Source organism: Sparus aurata, chromosome 4 (assembly GCF_900880675.1).
Source record: "Sparus aurata chromosome 4, fSpaAur1.1, whole genome shotgun sequence".
NCBI lineage: Eukaryota > Metazoa > Chordata > Actinopteri > Spariformes > Sparidae > Sparus > Sparus aurata.
In genome coordinates this window covers 24,057,609-24,085,547 of record NC_044190.1, presented here as the reverse complement: position 1 = coordinate 24,085,547, position 27,939 = coordinate 24,057,609, and the positions used below count along the sequence as shown (strand labels likewise).

Here is a 27,939-nt window from a genome sequence, read left to right as displayed (position 1 = left end):
CTCTCTCCTGCTCTCTCTATCACGCACATTCAGACTGGCAGGCAGACCAGTCACACATACACACACACGCGCACACACACATACACACGCACACACTTTCCCTTAGCTGTGCTTTTGTGTTTTGTCAGAATTAATGAGAAAAGTTCCCTTGCCCTAGGGGTAATTAGTGTCCTTGGAGTTAAATAAGCTAATACTTAGACACCTCTGGCACAAGCAATTATGTTTGTGTATTGAATAATTGATTCAAAGAGGGGGGAAGGGCTGCTAATCAGATCTGAGCATAATGAATTGATTTAATTAACAGGGGAATCCGAGGGTCTCTGGAAACTGCGCGCATTTATTCAGTAGCAGCCGAGGCGAGCGCGGCACACAAACCGAGCAGAGCAGGCGGCGTGAGTTTTCGCTCTTAGCAGTTGTCACATTTTGCAATTGGATTTGTTTGAGTATAGTTGCCGTTTCGGAGCAAATGAGAGCGAGAAAGAGAGAATATTAAGAGCGAGGGGAGAGCTCAGCCGTTCAGTCTGAGCGTCTGATCCGTCCGCGTGTGCACACTTCACAGACAAGGCGACACTAGATTTATATCGCTTTTCATTGTTTTGCCTGTTTTTTTTCCCTCTCCCCCTCCTCCTTCTTCTTCCATTCGCATGGAATTTATCAAGAGCAACCAACGCTGTTTGATCGCGATTTATTTGCGTTGCACTTCAGTCCGGATAGGAGGATCTCGCCGCGTATTGCACCGTATTCCTTGTGTGTGAATTCTTATTGATACGGAGCAAGGAGACAGGAGGTAAGGGAGAGAAGGGGGGAAAAACGTGCAGACGGCAATTCATCTTTCCAGGGTTTTTTTTTTTTTTTTTTTTTTTTCTTTTTTTGATTTATCGAGGCGTAGTCTTGTCAGCCGCGCGTTTTCAAAGCCATTTTTCCAGGAGGAGAAGCTGTGAGCGGAGCGAGCGGTGCAGCCTGCTGGAGCCGAGGACGGATCGCCCGGGGAAGGACTCCTCGTTCCTCAGGACGATGGTGTTGGACAAGGAAGAGGGTGAGTAACATCTTCCCCGGCCGTAGGATGCTATAACCTGGGGACTAAACACGGCGAACTACTGACATTTTTCCACCCCCAACCACCACCACCACCACCACCTCCACATTAAGTGTCTCCAGGACAGCCCTGCGCACCCGCAAGCCTCCGCACGACATCGGCTCTTCCAGCCCCCATGTAGCCGGAGACACGGTCCGTGTTTTCTTTATTTAGTGTGTTTGTACCGATGAAAGCCGAAAACATCGTGGCTTGCTTTTTCTGTACCGTGAAGTTGAGGTGCACTCACGTCGCTGTAAATACAACCCCAGGCGAACTGTAGTTTAGCGTGTTTATTTAAAGCAGCTTTTGTGTGACGCGTTGTGTTTTTTTGTTTGTTTTTAGTTTGAGGATACTCCACAGACGGACGCTGCTGCGGTGCATGTGGCTCCTCTTTTCTTTTTCCCTCCTTCTCTTAAGTGCTTTTTTTTTCTCCTCTCCTGCGTCTGTGAAGTTAGCGAGGCAGCCCTTTGACATCACCGCGGGATGGGAGATGACAGCAGAGTGCTTTTAACTTGATTGCAAATTATGGATAGCGGCCGCGTTCGCTCACTTTCCATCGCAAATAGGCCCAACTCGCATTACTTATCTATTTCAATGTATTTAGGTTAATGGGTGAGGCAATCTAATTAATTTTAATTTAAATCAAACTCGCCTCTAATGACGTCCCCGTTTTTTTCTGGATTTTTTTTTTTTTTAAACCGATGTAGGGGGATGTACAAGTGCATGTGATCACTTTCGGGTCCAAATGGTGCTCTCTCTCTCTGTGTGTGTGTGTGTGTGTGTGTGTGTGTGTGTGTTCATTTTAATACAACGTGATGATAATATTTAAAGAGGCTCTGGGTGAAGTTGTTCTCCCTCCTGACACTTCTTCCTCCAAGAGTATTTTGAGGGCTTGTTTTGCTGACCACCTGCTGACACGCCACAAAGACACCCTCCGCCAACCCTAACGCACATTTTTTATGTACTATTCCTCAAAGTACAGCATAAAGCTTTTGCACATTTTTTGAGTTTATCCCGGGTTCCCTTCTCCTCCTCTCCTCCTCCTCCTCCTCCTCCTCCTCTTCCTCATCTGCCTCCTCCTCCCTCTAAAAAGTAATGGATGCATTTGTGACCCATTATTTATGTTTGAAAATGGATCTTTCATATCTCTTAGCGGAGCATCCTTTCACTTACGCGTCTTAAAGCCAATGAAAGGATTGCGGCAGAGACATAAATTGGTCTGTCTGGCTGAATCCATGTTGTGCAGCAAATGTACCTAAATTAACTCAACTGTAAATTGTCTCCTTTGGATGTCTGTCGAGCTAAAAGTTCCCCCCCATATGATTCATGATTCAGATTGCTTTTAACAGTTATTGGCTAAGCAATATGGTAAATGTACAAGGTGATGCAAATGGCATTAGTGGGAAAGGATGCACAGGAGCATGTAATGCAGTCAATACTACATTAACTACTGATGCCCAATTACAGAACCAGGGAGAGTGGCTTTTAGGAGCATTAGGACTTGCAGAAAAGCTGAGATCACCTGCTGCTCATTGCCTAAAAGCTTCACCCTTTATTTGCTGGTCCCGACCAGCAGCTCCAGCGTTTTGGCCAGGTTGTCAACAGAGCTGCTCGGATCTGGTCTCCCTCATTGTGGTGCCTCTTAGCGTTTATTGGCTCTCAAGTTATAGGCTTGTCAATTCGAACCTTCTTGTCTAATGTATCCACTTAGTGCCCTCACGAATAAGTGCGTGTTTATGCAGAGAGGGAGGTGTGGGGTCCGTGTTTTGGGTGGCCACACAGGTGTATGATTAATGTCTGTTTGTCGTGATTGATTCCCTACTATGCCTGTGTGTGTGTGTATGTGTGTGTGTTCGGGCGTGCGTGCTGCTGAAGTGTTCATATTTCAGTCCTTATGCGGCCTATAAAACCAATCATCAGCGTTGTCTGGTCTCGTGTTCAAAGCCTGCTATCCTCAGTTGGCAACACAGTGATGCTGCTGTTTGTTTGGCAGGCTGTTTTTGAACTCCGTATTCTCTCTGAGAAGTCGGCAACAATTTGTGCAACAAAAGCAATAACCAGAAATGAATCTGTGTGCCCCCCCCCCCCCCCCCCCCCAACCCACCACCCCTGCCTGCCCCGTATTTTAGCTCCATTGAGAAAATCTGCCTGCTACAAATCAGATCCCAGAGTCAAAACATAAAAAAAAAACAAAAAAAAACATAGAAGTCCTGCCATCTGTTGTAACTTCAACTGTAACTTGCAAGGACCAAACATGAAATGCCGCCTGTGTTGGTTTCATGTTGTGTGTGGCCACCTGCTCACATCGCCTGCGTCCGCCACACCTCAGAAACCGATCACCGCGTTCTCACGTGAAGCAGTCATTAACTTCTACGTTATCATCCACAGCACTGAGCCTGAGAGCACGGAGGACGACTGTTAAAGGAGAACAGGCGCCGCTTTGTGAAATGACCTAATACGCGGGTCATAGTTAGTAATGAATGGCAACACATGTACCAATTCTTCAGTGTCAACATTTTATTCCACCCCGTGATATGAAGGCTCCAATTTGCGTCTAATTTGAGAGTTGGGGAAAAAAAAAGCAACTCAGCCATTTTACTCTCCTTCTTCGTGCCGACTGCAGGAGAAGAAAGTGAGTCCACACTGAAGGCATATTTTTGCTGAACATTAACACAACTCCAGTACACTCTAAACATCATATCCCAGCAGACGACGGAAACAGAAAAAAATCCTCCAGCTACTGATAAATGTCTGGTTACCTTTGCTTGTTAATTTATGACCCTGTTATCATCCTGTCCAGTGAAATTTGTACATTCATAAAGCATGTGATTGAAAAGCAATGCTTCACATGAATGCAGACTGGTGATCTGTCGGCTGCTGTAATAAAACTTGGGCTTCAGGCTCCGATTTTTATTTTGAAATAATAAGAATTGCTTCATTCTTTACCGGTGTTACCATGGTAATACTGTCTTGTAGCGATGTTATATTGATTTAGAAAGTGGACAGTAATATTTCTTTTCTGTTATTTGCTTTCTGAGGGTTGATTTCTAATTTCCAGTTGGAGATTACTTTTATATGTTCTTTAAGTCTTTTCACTTTTCCAAAGGAATGCAATTTGCTCCCCCGTATTTGCTATTTTCTCAGCTTATTGGTTTGCGCTTACTTCAAAATTAAACTTGCCCATTTCAAATATTGAAATTACGTCTGGTTTTTGTGCTCTGGGCCCTGAACAATATTACAAACACATGGCTGCGTTTGATAAGTCACCACCGTTTTTTATTTTTATATTTTTTTCTAAAGAAAGCCTTATTGCAGGCACCTGGATTCGCCTTTGCAGTACTTTTTCCAATTTTGTCTTAAACATAAGATGGTCAAAGGAGACTCAGTAACCTGTGCAGAAATGAATGCAGGAAAATCTCCTTTGTGTTTGCACACACATAACAAAATAGCACACTGAAACATTAAAGTTTTAATCGTGTCTGACACAGATGTGATGATGACGTTATCACCTGCATTGACTCCCAGCATGTTTTTTTAACCCTCACTGCTTTAATGGTTCATATTAGACTAATGCTGTTTGCATTATTCAACCTAGCAGCAAAATCCCATGTATGCCGTTTTCAGATGTGAGTGTTTAATTCAGCCTAATCTGTTCCTGATCTTACCAATGCAGAATTCCCACAGGAGATAATTTCGTCTGTCACCACTAGCCCTCCAGATCCCTATCAGTCCTGATTGTTTCACATCTACGAGTGCTCGAGATGTGTATCATTTTCCGTAATTTTAGTGGAATTCAAAGGGACTGAATTGAGACTTGGGGGACACGTGTTAGCGAGCGTGCCCACCTGCCTTCGATGTAAATGGCTGCACTCATCAGTGTGCCACACAAACTCAATTATGCACTCTTGAGCTGTAAGAGCATCCCTTTTTATTATTGCCAGAGGCCACATGCTAGCCATGTTATCAGGCAAATTCTCACAATGAGATCTGGCGACCACATGCATGACAGGGAACGGACGTCCCCTGTTCCTGCAGTCCAAACACTCCAAATGCTTTTTTGTTTTTTTTTTCAATGTCAAGAGGAATTTCCAGTATGATGTTGAGTCGTGTGCAAGAATGGTGAAGGTTGCAGAGACATAAGTGCCATTATGAAGTGTGTACAAATAGGAAAGCCGCGAGGGCACATACACATCAGTCCAAATGTTAGAACAAAACCTTTTATGAATTCCACAAATATGCTGACAAGTTGAGATGAATCGTTATTTGGAACCACCTCGGAGAACCTGACGTGTACACCTGCAAGCTCCGAGACAAAGGCAGAAATGCACAGAAGTCATGTTGACATGTGCAGAACTATTCTCGCCTGCAGAACACAAACCGCGATAACTTCAAACCTAGTTGAAAAATATTGCCATATCTATCGACAGCATGTGATTCGGCTTTAGTTTATCCACCATATACGTATGTATATTGTTATTCGCCTGTCTGAACCTGTTTGAAGCAGGTCTCCCTGCCACTTGTCCCTGCAAAGCTGACTCTCTCAAGCTGCTGTTGACTACATTCATGTCGACGCGGGGAAAAGAAATATTCATACATTGACGCCTCTGCAAACACACACGTGCACACATCCTCCATTTTTTTTCCCAAACATAAAGTTATTTATTCAACTGTTTACCTATCGTGCGCTCTGCATTCTGACTTGTTTGGCATTCTGACGCACTCTGTAGCGCTCATTCTTTGCTCTCCGGAAGATCGTTTTGCCTTTCTTCTGTCATCATGGGCTTAGTAGAGAAGACAGGAGAGGTGGAGAAAGTGGCATGACACGCGGCAAAGTTCTTGAGAGGAGGAGATGTCAGGACTACAATGTCACAAAAAATGGTTTTGTGGCAGCTGTGAAGTGTGAAGGTGCACAGAAAAATGCTACTGATGAAAAACCTCTAATATTCCACCGGCAGTGATAAAATAACATGTCACCTGTTACATCGTGAGCACTTTGTGTCATTAAGTCTTTGCGGAAATCAACACAATAACACCGTCAGGGTTTATGTCATACTTTACATATTTAAATCACACAATTTAATGTGACAATATTCAACCATATGCGCTGCCACACAAAAAACCTCCATATTTGAAATGATTATACACTCAGAAGAACAACACGACTGTTTATATGTTTATTTGATGAAAACGGAGGATTATTCATGTGCCATTTCAATATTCATAGTTGCACTGATGCCTCCTAATGCCTCTTGTGTCTTACAGCAAGAAGATCTTCTATTCTTCATCCAGTATTAAACAGGTCCCTTAATGCATATACGTTTGAATGAAAAGGCAGTATACTCATATATCATTTAATACAATAGTGGATATTTAAAGCCAACACCAATATCGATATTTTTGGAGTTCTGATCTGATACGACACATAAACAAATATTTGTTTTGTACTTTTTTTTTTTTTTTTTTTACATCAAAACACCAAACGAATAAACAATCTTGATATGGATTTACAGATTTTTATTTTTTTAATGTGACCAAGATACAAACAAGACATGCTACATGTTGAAAAATAAACTTATCAGTGCTCTCTGGTGGAAAAGCTATACATACACACACACACACACACACACACACACACACACAAACACACACACCAATATCAATATATCAGCAATAAGTTAATAAGCGATTTCTCGGCCTGGATCTAGTGTGCACGTGTGATTTTGTTTTGGTAGAGAGGAGGAAGCTCCACCTCAACTGTGCAGGATTTTTTGGGTATGTAAACGGGTAAAATTTGCAAGAAGAATTATAGTCTTTCAACAGCTTCTTGTGGAATTTCCAATTGCAGGCAAACATGTGAAACACGTGTATGAGGGCAGCAGATAACAATTTTCACCTACATGCATGTGCTTGCAAGACTTGTTATTCAAGTGCTGATTGGTTTAATTAGCGCTGGTCTGTGTTAACATGGGGAAACGAACACCTACAGAAAGTCTGTGTGGTTCTAATGATATAGATCAAGAAGTCAGTTGTGTGAAGGGGCCTGCTGTATTCTCTCACGGTGTCAGCAGGAATTCTTCTTCTTTTCATTTGTTTTTAGCCCTTCCTGTGTGAGTATGGGGCTCTGAGGATGGCAGTGGTGATTGGTCAGTGAAAGACACTTTGTTCTTATGAGGGAAAGGAGCAGCACCACCTCTAGGGGCTGCTAGTGGGGCTTTGAGACTTTCAGTCTTGTTTAACTGTAAATGTCTCTCAAATGCCATTCTACTCTATTTATCTTGCAATATTTAGCTTACTTTTTAGCTCTTAAAGGGGCGATATGTAGTTTAGGAGAAGAAATTAGACCTCACAAATGTTATAGTTACAGTAATAATGAGGTAATAATACAAATTCAGCAATATTTAGCTTTTCCATAAGTGAATAAACACGCTGCTCTCAGAGGAAAATAAGGTCCCCACAACATTGTTTGAAACTGGAAAGGTGGCAGGGTCTGCCACATTAAACAAAACAAACAAATTAGAACAGTATGAAATTGCGCTGTCCTTTAAGGTCAGTTTGTTTAGTCACTGTATTCAGTCATGAAAACGAACAGTTTATTTATTTAGCTCGTTTAAGCATTAAAAAAATCTGTCACTGGACAACTGTTAATGTTTTAGGCCTGTATAAACTGCAGTTCTTACATTTTAATGGACATTCACATACAATACATACAACCTAATGTGACTTTTACTTGGCTATTTTCTGCCACAAAACAAACCACCACATGCATTTATTTAGCTCAAACAAGACCGAATTAAATGGCTCCATCGAGCTGATATTCAGCTCAAGAATCCCGACAAACGGAGAAGGACTGAGCCTTCACAATTTGAGATATCACAGCTATCTTGTTGGTAAATAGAAACGCCTTGGGTGCCTTCTCTTAAATAAGAGCCGACTTACTGAGAACTAATCTCTTATTGGATGACCTTCAGTAAATCAAATCTTAAATAGCTAATTAAAGTCTGTGATTAAGGGAAGGGGGGTGGGTAGTTATTTTCCTCTTAAAGCTAGTAGATTAGGTTTTGGATATTGAAGTTTGATGATTTAATCAGCGCTCAACTATGATGTTTGCAACTGCGAATTCAGAAGCAAAACAACAGCCGCCGTCCACACACATCCACACTGAACCTCAGCATCAACTGGAACTTGTTCCTCCGACCACAGACCCTCCCCGTCCCTCTCTTTTCCAATCACACCTCTTTCATTTCATTTTATTTCATTTCATTTGACCAGTCGTCTGTTGAATTGCCATTTGATTTTAGCCAGTAACCAGAATTACTCCCTGTAGAAAAAGGGAGCCAGTCTTCATATTATGAGGTAATATAAAAGTGTTAAAAGGAATTCATTAAAAGCAAGCAATCTTCTTAATGAAACATCAAACATCATCCGCAGTATTCCTCTCTTGTGAGATTTAGGGATAGGCTGCACTAACGCGAGGCGGGTTGAGTTTACCATGACATCACACCCAATCTTCGTGAAGCCCTCTTCCCTAACTGCACCCAACCAACCTCCCTCATTATTTACCCCATCAGGTGTGGGAGTTGAATGACATTAGAGGCCTGTGCTGCCAAATAAGTGCCCCCTGTGGGGAATTTGCATTATTCAAGATTAAAGAGCCTCACACAGTGCGCCACAGTATGGTGTTCCTTCTTCCCTTCCATTTTCGACACACTGAGGACCCTGAATGGCACACCTGTCTCCTGGCATATCCTTTGAAATAATAAGTGTGCAGTAATTGCTGGGGAGTGGGGAGGATTTTGTACATCACTTCCTGACCTCATGAGTGACACAAACTTTAGAGGCCTACATTTATTCCTCTCTAAATGCATTTTTAATGTAGACTAAAAGTGTTTGTGCATTATTCTGTTCCGGATGGCGGAAGGTGGCTGTGACAGGTCTAATGGCTTGTTTTTTTATTTATTTATTTATTTATTTATTTATTCATTTATTTTTTCGCCAGCGATCAGGAAGTGGCAGATAAGATTGCCTGGTCCATCAAAGTTTAAAAGTATGTAGTTTTGAGAGTAGATGGATTTTCTTTTTCTTTTTGAGGATCGACGGTGGAGATGCACGCAACATCTTATTTATTGACATCTTGAACTTAAATGAAAATTGGTAAAGATGGCGGGTTTGAAGAACTAAGCAACAGACAAAGCCCAACATCTTACTGGCTAGATACAACATCAAATCCACCCCTTGCTCTGTCAACACTCTGACAGTCCTCCCTCTTTAAGAGCTCTAATGGGTTTATTTGGGGCATGATAAAACCATGAATGTTTGTGTCTTTTCTCCTCCTTCCCATTCATCTTATTCCCTCACTCTCGTGTTCTTGCACCATCTCTCGCTCTCGTTCTGCTGTTGACAGGTTACCTTGCTGAGCTCTAATCTCACCCTACTACCGAGCAACCAAGTGTTGGAACAAGTCGCCTTCTGTAATAATTTGGAAACTCTGCCAGTTTCATGTCTTTAAAAAAAAAGCAGCAATGAATTTAATTAGAAAGCTGTTGCATATCTCTGTGATACATTTCTTTTAATTAACCCCATGTGAATAAATTAAAAATAATAGGGGGCTGAAAAGTGTGGAAAAACACCCTAATGAAGTTTTCCGTTAATTGGGATGGAGACTGCTGCCAAACCACAGTGAGTAGTGAGCACCAGGAGCTAACAATGCCTTCTGTAAGCCTCAGAAAAGGGCCCAGGGCCTTCGTGCTGACTTCAAGTGTAAGAAATGCACCTCTGACGTGATGGAAATGACCGTGGGCTGGGAGAAAAGGCAGTCCTGTTCCAGGCTGCTCTGCTGAGACTCCCCATGCCGCGCTTGAAGCTGGGCCAGTGTTATTGCAGCCCTAATGCGGCTGACTCATTTGGAGCGGATCAGGAGTAATTATGGTAGGGAAAGTGGCTGCCGACCGTCGGGGTCAGGACACTTGTAACATGTGAAAAGAGCAATTATTCCAGGAGACAAAACCCTCCCTTATCCTGGGCAGTGCCAGGGTCAATGCAAGGGACGGCTGGGCTCCGTTTCACCGGGGCTTATTAGCCACAGCAAGCTGCAAAGTTTGAGAGAGTGCATCTTGTTAATGAACAGTCCCCTCCTCATCCGCACCAGCCCTGTCTGCTCGCTCTCCCACTTACTGTGGGTGTTAATTATGTCATAATCATAGCATGCATACAGTCCCAGAAATCACCTCACAGACCCCAGCATTCATACACAACCATCTGGAAATGTAGCACTCGGTATAGCAACATAGAAGGCTCTTACAGCGAACTGTAAGAAAAAAAACACAGTCGCTATGAAATGTACTATTGACTTGGGCCTTGTAAGAAAACTAGCTTATTTGAGAGAGAGGGAGAGAGAGAGAGTTTCTCTCTGTGAGCGTGTGTGTGTTCATGCATATCTCTTCTTTCACTCCTTGCATATGCTCCAGCTAAGGATAGGAACAGTGATCACACAGTGATTCAGTGGTCTTTATTTTGCTTATCGTTCAGAATACACTCATCAGTCCGCTTTCATTTGGCATGTGTATTCCAGCTGATATTATTACCAGATGTCTTGTATTTTGTCTTGGCAATAGAGAATCGCCGTCTATGGGCTCAATTACAGCGATGACGGAAGCTGAATGAAAGGGGCTGATTCATGCACACAATGGCAAGACATCTGCATGAGATCCCTATTAACCTTAGTGGCAGACACCTTGGCCTGAGGACAAATTTTATTTGGGATTGCCATGGCCACGGCATTTACAGTGGTGGCTGAAATATAAAAGAGTGGTGTTTAAATCAGCCTCACTAGGGTCTACACTGAAGTCTTCCAGAGAGTTCTGGTACAATACCAACACTGTATTTTTGACTTTCGTCTAGTCGATATTATCTTATTAAATATAATATAATATAATATAATATAATATAATATAATATAATATAATAGTAGCAGTAGCATCATAGGCTACTGAGTGTTTCAAATTAAGTGATGATGATGACAAATGCACTTGTTTCCAGCTAAATGCAATCATTTGCTAGTGTAGTATCTCATTTCCCTAAGCATCGCAGTGTGTGAATTCACCAGGCCGATGATGGCTAACAGTCTCTCATTTGCTGCAGCTGGGAGTTGGAATTATAGGGGCCCCTGAGAGGAGGCCCACCCAGGGCCAGCTTCCACCTCCTTGAAAGCCCACCTCCCTTTCCCCCATGTGTTAGAAAGGCCGAGTGATTCTCATCAAGATCCTTTACCTCCCCGTGAACCGGGAAAGTCTGCATCACACCATGGCGTCAGTGCTTTTAATTGATCAAAAGACATTTAAAAAAAAAAGGAAAAGAAACAGAATCAGATGTAACTGTTCCTGCTGCCATTAAGGCTGAGTGCCTGTGAGAGCAGCTGCTCCATTGGGACCATGTGTGTAGTGGTGTAGTGAAGCACACCCTGAATTTGTGAGTCCGTTTTCATAGAATTTCATTAAATTGCAATTGAGACCGGAAGTCAGCTCACCAGTAAATTAATCGATTAGTCGATCAAGGTTAAAATTATTTGGGAGCAATTTTAATAATCAGTTAATCAGTTCCATAATTTATGTAGTAAACATGCAGATTCCAGTGTCTCCTATGTTTACATTTGGTCCTTATCCCAGTTTAACATCCATTGAAACTGAATATGTTTGGATTTTGACTGTGGCTAAATCCAAACATATTCATTATTTTTTTTTTTTTTCAAGATTTGAAGCTGTTCTTACAGTAAACAGAATATTTTCGGGTTTTGTTTGAATAACTGTGACAACATTGTCGTTTATTTGGCTAACTTCCTGTCGTAACCCTAACCCTAACCCTCCCTCCTCTCTACATCAACATGTAAAGTTGCAGCAGTAACTGCAAGACAGAGCAGCAAACAGGAGGATCCTGCTATCGGCATGTTCACAAGCAGACAGGGCCGCCTCTTTCTGGAGGTCTCGGTCCTGATTGGATAAAGTGGGCAGGGATATCAAAATGTTCTTTTCTCTTTTACTGCATGAATGGGAGGAGGAGAGACATGGGTTGCTGACTCTGTAACAGTGATTATTGTTGGAATAGAGAGCTACTCAACAGTTACTTTAATAAAAATATATCACTTAAAGCAGCTTTAATCCAGAAAGTACTTGTCAGACTAATCGATATTGAAAATAATTGCTGGTCGCAGCCCTACGAAAAACTGTGTAATAGAAGAGAGAGCAGTTAAGAATTTGGCAGATGAATTATTTTTACAATTATAATTTTTTCCTGATTTTGCACCCAAAGCCATCGATGCTGCTGCAATAGCCACTCTCATTTGAGTCCGCATGTCATGACACAGCATGGCGGATGGCTCAGGGACTCAAACCATTGTACATCATGCAGCATAACATCCAAGCACCTGCTCACTTGTATAAAAAAAAGAATATTTCTGTGATAATAACAGGAAAAGCAGTTGTAGCTTAAATCATCTGTTCATACACTCACACAGGAAATGTGGGTTTGTCTGATAATTGTATTTCTCTAATATCAAACATTTCCTTGAGTGCTCCCAACAGCAGATTTTCCTTCAAAACCTTAAATGTATCAAAAAAAAAAAAAAAAAAAGGTTAGCAGACTGATGTGATTTTTTTTGATAGCCGTAAAGACGGAAATCTAAATGGGGTAACATAGAAATCGGATGCTATCTCTATAATGGAAAATACATGCTCTGACAGACTGCTTGGGCTGAGAAAAACTAACTGTACATATTCTTGAAAGATACAATCTCAAAGAAAGTAGATGGATCGAGAAAGGCAGAGATGACAGGCCTCTACACACAGTCCTAATGGCAAATTAAATTCCTTCTCAGGAGGGATATTTGGCAGGGCAAGTGCTGTCTCTCCACTTTGAGGGACAAAATGCATCCCTTGTTGGAGAATGAATCGTGATGTGGAGAGGCATGCTTTTGGTGACATCAAATGACACTGGAAGGTCAGTGGCACTTGTATCTGTTAAATGGATTGGATTAAGTGGAGGCTGCCTCCTAGTCGGCTGCGTCCTTTCATAATGCAGCTTTTTCTTTCTGGGAGGTGGCAAGCATGGGAGGTTCTGTTCTACTCCACAGTTTCACATTGCGCCGGGAGTGGTGACAGGTGCAAGAAAATGTCTTGTGGCATTAAGGGAATTGAAAAGACATTTACTTTACACGCTCATTTTTTTTTTCTTCCTGTCACTGCTCTTTGTTTAGTAGGTTTTAAGGCTTGTGCTCGCTACACTACTATTAAAGATGTTTTCCAGAGGCTGCTTTGGTAGAAAACATCAAACCCGTGTTTGTTCCCCGCGATGGCTTCAAGGAAGAGGCATCAGAGGCATGTGCATACTGGTTTCCAGGCCTTTCCTCCATTGAGACATCTCTCTTACATTAAGGACCATGCGTGAAGACATGAATGTCAGATGAACTGCAAACACAGACAGGGGAGCCTTGTCACTTAGATGATGCTGAGCAGGGTTTTTAAGTGTGCATCCAACAGCGGGGTGAGCAGCATACAGCTATTCCAGAATAGGTTAAGCTTTGGCCTTTTCAAACGTAATGTAAAACACACACGTGATGTGTTTAAGGAGTGTGTAGCGGGCAGTGGTCTCAACCAATTAGGAGTAGTTCTCTGGAGGTGGAGGAACGACCTTTTTATATAATTAGTTCTCTTATTTAAAGCAAAGATTTTGAGTAGAATAACTAATTAGGTGTCATAAAAGGCAAATTAAAGATTTTTGTGATCCCCGAGGGAATTGCAGAAACTCCTTTTTCTTTAAACAAGAGCGCGCGCACACACACACACACACACACACACACACACACAGGCATTTTCTCTCTCCTCATTAAGACTGTTTTTAGTTCTGTAGAAGTCTGTCAGGCGAGCACTGTTGGCATACCTGCAGAGAGCTCCCCTAACAAGCCATGAAATGCAGGTAGAAGAGTCCACCCTTAGCCAGTGTGGCTTGAATTTGAAGCTTTTTAGCTTCATTTACACTGAACATTGGTATTTATAGCAGGTTTTGTGATCCTAATGCGCCAGCTTCAAGGGGCCTGTTTTAGGGGGGCGGGAGGGAGGTGAGGGAGCTGGAGGGCAGGCAGAACATTAATTGATGGCTCCCATCGCCTGCACTGAACCAACGAGCCTCTCCTTTCCACTTCTGATAAAGAAATAAGATGGCTCAACACCATCGGAGCACTTACTGACATATAAACCGAAGCCGTACATTTGACTAACAAGCTCTCCTATTTCTTTCACCTCTTTTTTTTAAAAAAGAGGAAATGCTAAATTATATTACATTCATAGCATTATTGATGTGTGCATGGCCAAAAATTGCGGAGCAAATCTGGATCCAATAAGGTATTTTGTGAGTCTATTTAGGCGTGCAGATACAAAGTATGTGTGTGTACATGTGCGAGAGACAGAGCGAGAGAGAGAAAATGTGCTTTTTTGTTCCTTTGAAAAGTGGTATAAGGTTTTTTGTGAAAGAGAATGAACTTGACAGGCTTAGCGGAGAATAACAGAGTGAAGCAGTCCCTTGTTACCAACTGAGGTTGTGTTTATCACTGGGCCAACCGCAGAAGTTACTGTAAAATGGCAGCTCCTACTGCAGAATGACACCCCCCCCCCCCCCCCCCCCCCATTCACACTTTACATTACCCTGATATTGTGCATATTCCCCCACTAAGGAAATGAAAATAAAAACTTTATCTGCTCTGGACAAAATGTTCCCGTGCACTTCCTGTTCAGACGCTGACATTTATAAAACTCAGTATAACGTGTGTTTAAAATGGGCCTTTATAGATACCCACACATACAAAATGCTGGCCTAACCCCCTGTGATGCAGAGTGTCCAGTCTTTTTTTTTTAGAGAGGGAGAGAGAGAAATGTGTTTTGAAAGTGGAGTGGCAAGTGGCGTCCACTGTGTGTTCTTTTAGATGGATCAATAGCTCAGTGTGTGAGAGAGTGTCTTAAGAGCTGTTGTCTTGTGCTTTCAGCTGTGGCAGACCTGTTAGTGCTACAGAGGGGAGCTGCGCACCCCTGCCTCTGTACCACCAGTGGCCTGAGGGGGGCTTTTAGTCCAAACACAAATGTCAACCACACATAGACTATTAGTGTTTAGTGCAGTTATTAAATGGACTTTATTTGTCCTTTAGGAGGCTAAAAGGCGTGCTTAAAGGGGACCTGCGTGACAGCAGGGCAATTTGCGAGTTTGGTAACTTAGGCTCGCTCGTCGCAGACACATGAGTACAGATAAGTGTAAAAGGAGGAGAGGCTGTAATGCTCTGAGCAGGAAACACTGTGTGTGTGCCTGTGGTTTGTGTGTGTGCAAATGCGTGTGTGTGAGTCTGCATGTCCCCGTGTGTGTGTGTGTGTGTGTGTGTGTGTGTGCAACACAGACAGTGAGTGTATGCTAAAAGGCACTTAGGCCATAACATATCTCACTGGGGTCTGGTAGAAACGTTTTTGTGGTCAGAGGCTTTTTAAAAGGTTAATGTTAATCTATACCAAACAAAGCCCACGAGGAGCTTTTACAGCTGTGGACAGTTGAGGGAAATGGGCTTTGATGAAATGGTAGGTAACTAACATACTACACAGCTCGCTGTAAATACCACAGTAGGCAAAATAAACATCAGCAACACGAGAGACATGCCCCTTCCACTGGAACCTGCTGCAAGTGATCATGTAACTTTTGTATTACAGCATGCTCTTAGTGGAACAAGCAGGCCAGGGCTTTGTAGTCCAATGTGACCTGTGTGCCTATCTACATGGAAGAATGTTTTCTTTAATGCATATGAAGCAGGTAGGCAGTGTGCTGTGGCCGCGCGCGAGGCCAGGCTTAGACGCCTCGAGAAGCAGCCAGCTTATCAAAAAAGAGAACATGAAAAGTCACTCGTGTTCCCAGGCCGTAAATCACGCATGGCTGTTTGTCTCCTTATCACTACAGGTGTGCCGATGCTCTCCGTCCAGCCCAAAGGGAAACAGAAGGGGTGTGCTGGCTGCAATCGCAAGATTAAAGACCGCTACCTGCTCAAGGCCCTGGACAAATACTGGCATGAGGACTGTCTCAAATGTGCCTGCTGCGACTGCCGCCTGGGGGAGGTGGGCTCCACCCTCTATACGAAAGCCAACCTCATCCTCTGTCGCAGGGACTACCTGAGGCAAGCAAGACACACAATCACCCCTCTCCACTCACAACAAACACAAAAGCCATGCCATCCCAAGAGCTGTGGGACATGAAAGGATCACAAAGGTTTTGTTTTTTGCCTCCTGGTACAGTTCTGCTTTGGTCTCTCAGTGTGTGCTTCCTGTGGCTCCCATTCACAGAAACACGGATAAAATCAATCTAAATCATGCACGAGATTCCTCAGCGTTAGAACTTCACCGCGGCAAAACCTAATATCTTGAGAGCTTGTTGTCATATTCTTTTACAGCTGCGTTGTTTTGTGAAGCTTCAACACAAACACAGTGTACAGAAAAGAAAAAAACAACGTTCAGGTATTTTGGGAGCAGTTCCACCCCGTATTTTATAGCTTTAAATCTTGTAGAGCCAAAAAACAAAAGGCAGAGTCACAGTTTGAATTTAAAGTGAGCAGTGGGTTAAGCTTGGTTGCCATTTGCAGTAGTTTGTTGTTTAGGCTGCCGAATATGTTAAAAAACAAACAATGCTACAATTATGAAATGAGTCACAGTTAGCGGGAATTATGGGGGAAAACATGTATTAAAATCATAATGATGATGAGACAATCGTTGAGGTCCATACCAAACAAACATACTTTACCTGCTTCTAATGGCTGATTCCCATAAGATAACCAAAAAGTTTACATCTTTGTATTTTAAAAAGAAGTTCCTAACCTTTAGTTTATGATAGTTGATTTGTAGATGATTTTTCACAGCTCTAATAAGATTTGTTGTGTTAATACTCATAGACTTGTCCCTCCTCTTGGGACCCACATGCAGGGCTCAAGACTGAATTTTTACACTGGTGTGCCTAATTTATCTATTTATCTACCTTCTTGTTCTCCCTTTTCTGGCAGTAACGAACACATTGTAAAGGTGCTTATTTCTACCTACAGTATCGGTGTGCAGATGCAATGCTTGGTACACCCATGAAAACAATTTGGCTTTGTATCAATATCTCAACTTATCACCTATGATTACACTGGTAACAACAAATACCTGATAATAAAATATCACAATATCTTATATTATGTATCTCTAGGCCGAGTTAGCTTACGTGTTTGTTTTCACAGTGCTCATTTGTCATATTTTCATCGTTCTCTCTGTGTTTACATGAACACAGAGGACTTCTGTCATGGAGTAGACTGGTTCTCAATTGCACCAGAGCTGTAGGCTGTGAGAAACCTCCAGGCAGGCTTGTTGCTTCATCAGTGTCTTTGGCTCTGTGTACCCCCCCTTCAGATGCCCCTGCCATCTGCTTGTTAAATTAAACATGACCATTTCCTGGGCGTTAAGTCACATTCCCAATGAGATCCTACCATTTATCTTTGAGGGAATCCCCCCGGGGCCAACTTAGGGATGCCAGTGCCCTAGGCCCCCCTCCTAAAACTCCCTGTCCTTCGTTGTCCTCCCCCCTTTCCCTTTCTCCATTTTCTCTCTGCCTACTTGTCCCTTCACACACTTAGTGATACTCCCAGTTTATTGCCACTTGCTGTTTTATCACTTGGGTTTGTATCAGCTCATTATTCTAGTTAAAATTGGTCATTTTGTATCACACAAATAAGGGAATGTTAATCAACTTGTTTTTTCTTGCCATCTCACTCATGTATCTCCGTGACATCTCACTTATACGTCAGCTCTTCCTCTGACCTGGAAGACGCCCGCAGCCCCACTTGAGTGGCGCTTAGGGACGTTACGTTGAGATAGGCCATTACCATCCATCAGTTTCCACCCTCAGTTAATGCTTTTAAGATGCAGTGAGAGGTCCACTAAGACGTGATGTTGCCCCCAGAAGGGGCAGATGGTGCAGATGAGGTAATAATAAATGGGCAAATGACCAAGAGAAGGCAAAAATGATGAAGCTCGGAGTTTCACTTGGTAAAATACATCTGCTGAAAGGACAGCAACCCCAACCCCCCCACAGCCATAAGTGCCTAACTGGCACTGTGGAGGGAGAAGGAAAAGCTTTCTCGCACATTAGACCAGTAAGATGTAGAGGTCAGGGAAGGGATGAAAAGCTGAGAATGACATATGAAATCAAGAGTTAGGAATACTAAAATAAGAATAAAAAGGGAAGAGGAGGAGGGGAGAGCTTTCCGTGCTCCTCTGCTGCCCCGGATTGCCTAATGAAATCCATCCCACTCGCCTGCTCTTCAGCCTGCGACAAATGCTGAACACTTAATGGCTAGAGATGCTTGAGATGAATTCTATTATGGAACAAATTAAAAACCTTGCCTTGCGTATAGAGAGGAGGCAGTTTGAGAGTATCTGAAAGTAGGTGATGCAGTTTCCATCCGGCTTCCTTTTCATTCCTTCCTTTCTGTGTAGTAAGACGACGAAAGCTCCCCCTCACCTGCAGTAATGAAGTTAAAGCTGTGCACTGAATTAGCCTCCCCGCACTTCATTAAAGACAAGCGGGTGGATCAAACACACTTTGGTTATTTCCCAGGGTTTGGAACCCTGCCATGCTCACATTAATTATTATAGGAGCTCCATCTGTGATTGTCCTTCAGTGGCATTAGCAACTTATTGAATGCACTCACGCTTTCCTGAATCTTACACTTCAACACACACACGGCACTAACAGCACACACACCTTAAAACGGCGTCCTCCCGTGCCCTCTAAACCACTGCACCGACATAAAGTTCAGTTTCTAACGTCCCTGATGTTCCCCTCCTCCTATCAGGAGTGGGTTTTTTTAAGGTACATGGCCACACTCTTTCATTATGCATGAGAATAATAGATTAATTAGGCGTTTCCTTTATGTCTAGGGTGCAGGATCGTACGCCTTCACCAGAGGGTTGACAATCTAGTCATGGTGTGATCATCAGGACTTGAAGCCTGAAATCATTTAATCTTCTATTTCATATATTAGAGAGGACATAATAGTCATCCACTTATCAAAATGGGGTATAATTAACTGTAAGAGGAAAAACCTTTTCAAGATAATGAACATTATAAGTTATCCACAAACCAGTGAAATAGCAGGGGGAAGATGATAGCTCCATCTGGATGTGACTGTTTTTCAAATCTGTCCTCTCTTCACTACCCCAGCAAGTAAAACAATCGCTCTCCTCCTGTAACAGTTACTCTACCTCTCTGGGCAAGGCAGATCTGAACAGAACGGTTTAAACTTTCAAAAAGACACAAGTGTTGGGGAGGGTCAGAACACGTGATGCATGCATTAACAGCTTTCCCTTTTATGAAATCTGACAAACCCCCTGTGCAGGCTGGGAAGTCTCAAAGAGCTCAGAGAACAGGTAGAAAAACTTCAAGAGCCACAGCCCAATCTGAGGGAAGCAATACAGAGAGGCAGATGATGCACTGTAGGAGCTTTAAGGGTTTGAAGTTAGCAAAGCAGCAAGTTGAAAGAACTAAAGAAGGCCCTCTTTTCTCTAAAGACCCATTGTAATAACTCAATAACAGAGGAAGGATAGCCGAGCTTCTTTACATTCCTGCCATCCAACGCTGCTCCCAACAACCCACAAAGTTAACATTTTAGCTACTAAATAGGAGCTCTTTTAGAGAGTGTGGGAGTTGTCTTGCATTGAAGATACTGTGGGATTAGATATTAGAGATATATGTTGTCATATAGTGCATGTAAGAGCTGGCATTAGAAAAATTATGATTTATACTAAATAGTAATTTTGGCAAGGCATGGCAATTATATTATGAAGATTTTTTCATTTACAAAGGTATATTTAAATAGTTTAAAGTAAAGATAATAAAAATAGTATGTAATGTTTGTCTCCGTTATGAGGGGCGTTGGCCAAAGTTGGTCCATTGTATGGTTTAATTTGGCCTGCCACATGTCTTTAGTGTGTATTTTACAAAAAACATCTATGTATCTCTTTATGTGTCTGTATTTCTGTTAATGTTGTTTTTTAAGTTTATTCTGCTGTAAAAGTTTCCTTTTCAGACATAGGTTCTCTTAATTATTCACTATACATTATTTCACAATCTGAGTTAGTTAAGGGAACTTGGGAGTCAAATATATTGTAATTTAATAATACAGTACAATAGGTGCTTGCTTTTGGCCTGTGACCAATGGGAAAGGGTGTGGGCACATCTGATTTAGAGGACAGATCTGAAGTAATTAACCTACTGCTGTTAAAACTCTTCAGAGCAGGAACTGTTTGCCAATTAATTAAAAGGACACAAAAATAAAAGGCTGTTAGTGTGATAATCACGTAATCTATTTCGATATTCTTTAAGTTTAGCTTCTCAAATAGATAAATTTGCTGCTTTACTTTCTCATACATGATAGTAAACTGAATATGTTAGACGTTGTGAGAAAGTATGACTGTGAAACCAACTGTTATGAACTCAAACAGGGGTCATAGAATACCAAAAAACAGATGATGAAATTCCTAAAAACGCATATACCAAATTCACTTCAGCCAGCATCAACCTGTTCAGAAATCCATGCCAGAAGGTCTAACAGGTTGTTGGGAGCAATCTAAATCAGCACTTTCAACCCTCTAATCCATTTAAATAAACCACAGAAGCGTTTATTTTAAAAGAGGACTTCTTGTACGCACAAAGCTGATGATTGATCGACAAAAACTGATGGGCTTCATGCATCGAGCAGCTCTGAACAATAACCTTATATATATATATATATATATATATATATATATATATATATATATATATATATGTATATATACATATATATATATATATATATATATATATATACACCATTCACACTCAATTTAACTAGAAATGTTGAAAACTGTTTTGATGTTGGATTCCCCACCCCCACTTTCCTTTTGAGAATATTGATTTATTTAATCCAAATGACCAGGGAAATTGAAGTGCATGAGCCACTGCACTTGTACAATACAGGACATGTGTCAGAACAATACGTGGGAATTCTGCAGAAAATAGCCTTTTCAAACAAAAGGTCTATTGTAAATGAAATGAATTAATATTTTTCAATGGTAATCCACAACCTATGTTCTTTGAAGGCACTGTTTCAGTGCTGTGAAGCGTATCAAGAAAGCGCTTGTTTCTCTTGTGTAGATGAACAACACACATGAATTTACCAGGACGTTTTTATTGAATACGTAATTACAGTCCTCATTAGCTATCTTGATTTTTAACCTCTTCATGCCTTATCCAGTTCAACTTTGTGTCACACCTCTTCTTCTATGGTAGTATGTTGCATTCTCTCAGCTTGATCATATTTGGTGTGAAACATTCATTGCTTACTATGCACGGCTCCACTTCAGCTGTTACTCATGAGACTGCTGCAGAGGTGGTTCAACTCTGGTTGCTTTTAGCTTCAGAGGAGCAGGAGGAGAAGAGTGTAATGTGTTTGAACAGTTCTCTCATGCTGTAATCTCCTCTTAGCACGAGGAGCCCAATTAAGCCGTATGTTGATGCCACGTTATAGCCCAGACACATCAATTGTTGGCTGGAGAACGGTGCGAATGGGAGGCAGCCACATCCAATGCAATGTCTTACACTCCAACTCTTCTTATTGTGGTGAAAATGGAAGACATCTTTTTGTGTGTTTGCCAACATTTCTGTCAGCGATAGTAAATCACAGGATTTCTCTCCGTGATTTGCCGAATGTCAGGGTGATAAACAGGGACCAGTGTCAGTAAAGAACATGCCACGGTGGTGTAGCTTCATTTTCACTATTTCCACCTAAAAGATGTGAAGTGGAATACTTGTGTTTCCTTTTTGGCGAGCTAATTTTCTACAGAAAACAGCCTCAACACATATTTAGGGCTGGGTTTCCTGAGAAATGGTGCAGAAATGTGCACTGACTTGGCAACCACAATCTGTGTGTATTCAACGTCTGATTTACAAAGACAGCAGCTCATTACGCAGTCAGCTCCTGGACTGATCCTGATACTGAACCTCCACTCTGCCAGCAAAGAAGAGCTCAGCTCAGAGGTGGGATTTCTATGAGATCGCTAAGCTCAGAAAAGAAATCATAAAGTAGTGGTCTTGATTACAAAACTATTTCTATTGGCCGCAGATGAACCTCCACCAGAAAAAAAAATGTTACTGGTAATTCAAAACATTACGCATTAAGTTTCTTATAATCTTCAGCACATTAGTAATTCATTACTGGGTAATAAAATACTTAATGGGGAACAAAAAGCAGATTTACATGATGATATAATAAAACAAATCAAAGACGCACAAAATATTACAAAAGTACACAACCAGAGGAAAGAGAAAGAGAAAGAGAGCGGGTTCAGCAGGGTGGAGCAGGTGGAGGTGGATATCGTGTTGATATGGATGTTACTACTGTTAATACTTACATAGTTGCAGCCTTTAATGATTTAAAACTGTTAATTAAAGCTTAAAAAAATTCAAGTAAAAAAACAAAAAAAAAACAGAAACAAACAAATGAAATGGTTTGTTCATAATAATAATAATTCTAATCATAATTTCCAATTATCTGTTTTTAATTTTATGATGAATTTATATCTAATCCTGCCACTACAAACTTCCATGTGGCTCTTGTCAATCTCATGAGAATTTACCAGAAAATGCTTAAGCAAATATCATAAAGATGGAAGTATTCATAGTATTATCATAGTTTCATAGTATTTTAGTAGTAATATTTCTATTCTTATTTGTTTTATTTCAAGTGAAAGTATGGCATTGCCAGAGTAGCTGTGGTTGCATCTGTAAACAGCTCAGCAGAGGTGAGATGCTAAAAAAAATGTGTTTCAACAGAGTAAAAAAAAAGAAAAAAAAAGATTCAATAGACAGTTTTTATTATTATTATTTGTTTATAGAGAACATGGATGTAGCTGGAAGGTAAAAAGTAGCCACAGGTGTCACACACCGCTTTGACTGAACGGAGAACTTAGAGTCGGCAGCAAGCTGAGCTCCCCGTGAAGCGTTTTCACAACCTGTATGTATCAAGTGAGCACCATGTCCACAGCCCAGCGGGGTGTAATGGAGATGGGTTAGAATAATCCCACAAGCTGTTAGAGGTGTGTGCATGTCAGACTCTGTAAGTGACCAAGGCTCTCTGGGCCCTTTCATAGTCGTGGCTCCCTGAGGGAGAGAAAAAGACATCACTGAAGGGTCGCACACCGTTCAGTCCAGTACAGAGTTCAGATGTGGTGAAACCTGGAGCAGGCCCTGCTGTTGGACTGTCATGATGACGCAGCAGGAGTGAGGCAGTGGGTTACATCAAGTGTGAACCAAAAAAGTAAAATCACAATCTATTTAATCAATTAAGTTTTTTTTAATACTGAAATGCTATGAAAACTATAGCGAGACTTGAAATACCCTTTGTACTTCTCCTTTTGCATCATAAAGCAGTGAAGTCATGCCCCTTATTTCATTATTTCAGTAAAGATGTGTATGATAGGGTAGTGGATGGCGAGTGACAAATAATTTGTGGATCCTATTAGTGCCAGTAATTGCACATAGGATGTTTGTCAATTTAAAAGATAATTTTTCAACTCGAGAAAGTCCTAAAACTTTCTCGAGTGTGAAAATACACATTTAGACAGACTACACACCCAAGCGAAGCCTTTCTAAAGCTTACTAGAACCTTGTCAAGCCAAATATTAGCTAGCTCAGAGAACGGAGTAACTCTCCTTGCAGCTCCGATAGTCACCTTTTTCAAAACTTTCTCATTGCCAAGGTGGCAGCCATGTTAGTATTTGTGAGGTTTATTGAGTGAGATGACCTAGATCACTGAGCAGTTTTACACAAAACAAAACAGTATTTTATTATCTCTACAAAAAACTGCTAGTTTCTTGACTTTCAAAATTATCTTTTAAAATCGACAAACGTGTGTTTGGGACCAATCAAACAGGATTAAATATCTCTTCCTATTGAATACTGTAGAATTGTTTCCGCAATAAGATGCCATGGAGTACACCAGAAGGGGCATAATTACACCTCTCTATTAAGACACAATATTGCATTACAATTAAACTTTTTTTCTGCCATGTTGCTAGGTAAAACTCACATTGCCTTGTAGCACTTGCATCACTCTGTTGGTGAGTTCACAAAGTGCAAATCTGTCAGTCAATAAGGTTCTGTGAAGTTGGAATACAAAAGTAAGAGAACAATAAATATTTTGATCTCTACCATTGACCTGAAAAGTAGATTGTGGATGCCTTTAAAATTGATCACCAGATCACCCACCACTAACCCAATGGGGACAAAAGGGAAAAGAATGACCTTTATTTAATCATATTAGAAAACAACGACATCAGAGTTGCCAGTAAGTGCTGGAAAGCCTATATGCTGTAATGGAAACAGGGCCAATTTCTGGAGCACTGATGCGTGGTCAATTTTTGGATCAATACTGAATGTGTGAGAATTTTCTAGATGTTTGCAAAAGGGTTTTTAAAAAGGTCCCTGTGGGGAAAAAAAGGCAACTTATTTGTGTTACAGAGTGCCCAGTGGGTGGCAGATGTCTACTGTATGAGAACATGGAGTATTTACAGAAACAGTAAGCGCTTGTAACAATGCCTCTGTTTAACACCTTGTGAATCCCTCTCATGGAACATAACAACCTTTCTCCCCCTGTGTCTGTCTCTGCTGCTCCTGTGGGGCAATGTGGTCCCTTATTAGAAGCAGGCCTGCTGGATAGACGTTTTCTTTAACAAGGTGAAAGCAACTGAATGGGACTAGCATAAACGAGGCAGAATATCAACAATGTGACTCCTCTGTCTAAGCCCTACAAGTTTGGAGGGAAAAAGTGTTTAACATACTGTTGGATTGGCAATCTGCCGTTGCCTTATCCCCTCTTGCAAAGCTGTGAAACGGCCCTTCTCCTCCTGCAGAATATATAAATCTATCTGCACCCCAGAATCTCCAAATTAAACATAGGAGCAGGAGCTCGGAAAATGAAAATGTAAATCTGACTGGGAAAAAGCATTTGTGGTTCCTTTGCTTTGAGCAGGAGAAAAAAAAGATCTACACCAGTGCCTCTTTGCTCTGTTTGTGACCTTTATCATTTGGCTCCTATCTAATAAGCCTAAACAAGCAGCGGCAAGGTTTGAGCAGCGAGGGTGTTCGCCGTGAAACATTTAGTTAACTGTTCAAGGTTACATCTCTCATCATTGTCTCAGGCTCCCTCGATGAATGAAAGCAGAAGACGGAGAGAAAGAGAGCGAAGGGATTGAGCCTGAATCCTCGTAACAGAAATCTTTTGAACTCACGACTACATTATAGAACGTATCCTCTCATGTAAAAAATCCAGCTGGCTTTGGTTGGAGATAGACTCATTAGGTATTTTAGTTATGAAAGACGAAAACTTTCAACAATTCAAAAATGCTTTGCTTCAGATCTGTTTTTCGCTGCTTTTGTAATGTGCGAGGGGGGAAATTCTTTTGAAGAAGAAGATTTAAACCATGTGATCATTTTAATTAGATCATTAGCCAAGAATTAAGATCTATGTTTGTGACTCTCATTAACAAAAAAATTCCAAGTGGGTGCCAAGAAAGATTTGTGCATTGCATTCAACGCATTTCCATTTTACCCTCTTTCCCTTCCATTGCAGCATTTTTTCCCCCTGCTATTGTTCTTGCTGTCGGTACGTTTTTGTTTGCTCTTTTATTGCATCAAGGTAAAGGGAAGGTGGGTTAATCTCTGTCTGTGCTCCTCTGTCTTTCAGGCTCTTCGGTACAACGGGGAACTGTGCAGCCTGCAGTAAACTGATCCCAGCCTTTGAAATGGTGATGAGAGCCAGAGATAATGTTTACCATTTGGACTGTTTTGCCTGTCAGCTTTGTAACCAGAGGTAAGAATGGGGGGGGATCATAACTGCAACAACAACATCGCCTTTTAAAAAAACATGAACGTGTTGAAATGGCCAATAGCTTAAATATGAGAAGCTGTTGAGGCGCAGGCAGCAGAGTTTTCTCTGTCTTATTATGTTATTACAGACCGCTGAACAAGCGTGGAAAAAAAGAAGTCAATTGTCTTCACATGTTGAAGAAATAAAGGTTGTCGTATTGTGTCCGTAATGATCTGCTTATTAATTCTGTTGTGACACACTGCCAGCACTTTGTCCTTGTTTGTGGCAAGCTCTGTAAATATTTTATGCCACGGTGACGTAAAATTAGAAAGTACGGGAGCTACAAAGGTAGGTGTGTTCGCTGCATAAGGGAGAACAGACCTACACAAGTGTAAAATGGTGTTTCCTTAATGATAGGAACTATGATGAAATTGGAGTGAGCACAAACCCTATGGTACGATCCACACAGAATATGACATACCCAAATATTGCTTTTTCCCATTAATATACTGTCAGTAATGGCACCACTCTGGGAGCAGAACGTCCTTTGCATGCTTGTCAGGGGTGCTGTGACCCTGTTCCTCCACACAGCACAAGCCCATTAACCTTCTGCAGGCCAGATTCAGTTACCATAGTGAACACCTGCTGTAAGGGAATTATGACTGCAGTCTCTCTTCTCAGCTGGCAGACATGAAGCCAGGTCTCATCTGGCACACTATTGCCATGGCTGTTTAACCAGCCTGGCTCATTACTAAAGCCAAGCTACGCTCGGTTATATCCTTATCTTCACTCCCCTTCAGTCACATTATGGAGCTGTCTCCACTGTGTCACACAAACAAACAGCAGCATTGAGAAGAACATCAGCGGGGCAGTCTGCTACGTGCTATGTTCCCTCTTCAATTGACTTCAGAGGAAAAAACCGTCTCGAGCACTAGAACCAAACTGGTGTGTTAAAAGCTAACCCCGTAGCAGAGTTTCCTTGGAAACTATGCCACAGCGCCAGCGCCCTTTTTTGCCAGGCCGAGGAGAGTTGACCTGCCTTTCACTGGGTGCCAGCGTTCATGTCTGCTTGCTTTGAAATGATAGGGTTTTTAATCTACTTTTATTTGAAGCCACACATTCATGATGGCCATCAAAACAGGCTTTGAAACCGACGAGGCGCAGTGTCAGGTAAAACATCTCCGACCAAAATGTGGGCAATCAAACAGAATCATCGTTACCTGCTGATCTTAAATGCAACATTTTCACTGCCAGAGGAGAGCAGAGTCAGCCAGTCAACACACACAGACACACAAACACACACACACACACATACACACAGACGACTTTGTCATGATGCCAATAGTACTCGTCTTTGTGTTTTTTAACAATTTTTGTCTTTGTATGTTTTTCTCTGCCAACAGGTTTTGCGTGGGGGACAAGTTTTTCCTAAAAAACAACATGATTTTGTGTCAAATGGACTATGAGGAGGGCCAGCTGAACGGGAGCTTTGAGACACAGGTTCAATAGTCGGAACATCGTGGCAGCAACAGTCAGCTCCACACTTTACACACAAGATGGATGTTCTGCTGCACTTGGATAAAGACAAGCGTCTGTCTGCTTGCCTGCAATACTTTTTAAGACCCCTTTATCAGTCCCTAAGGACTCTATTGTAAATGTTCAACTTTTTGCCCCTCCCACACCCCAACACTGAGCAGTTACAAATTTTGATGTACAGTTGTGCCTGCTTAGCTGAGCACTGTATTGCTTGTATGTTTTGTGAAATTTGTTTCCGGTTAGTTTTTTTTTCCTTTTAGAAATGGTTCATTGGAGGGTATGTACAGTCTGTTTTCTCTGTATATATAAACTGGAACATTTATTTTATGAAATGTAATGCAATTTTATTACTAGTGTGAATTAAAGATTCTTAAATGTT

At 41.6% G+C, this 27,939-nt stretch overlaps 1 protein-coding gene across 1 annotated transcript; it reads left to right on the top strand.

Annotated features, from left to right (window-relative positions):
- The first annotated feature begins 14 nt into the window (after positions 1 to 14).
- Positions 15 to 27,939, top strand: lmo1 (LIM domain only 1). Its single transcript, XM_030415395.1, has 4 exons — positions 15 to 1,036; positions 16,052 to 16,265; positions 25,902 to 26,027; positions 27,428 to 27,939. The coding sequence occupies exons 1-4, from the start codon at positions 1,015 to 1,017 to the stop codon at positions 27,531 to 27,533; spliced, it is 468 nt and encodes a 155-aa protein (XP_030271255.1). The 5' UTR covers positions 15 to 1,014; the 3' UTR covers positions 27,534 to 27,939.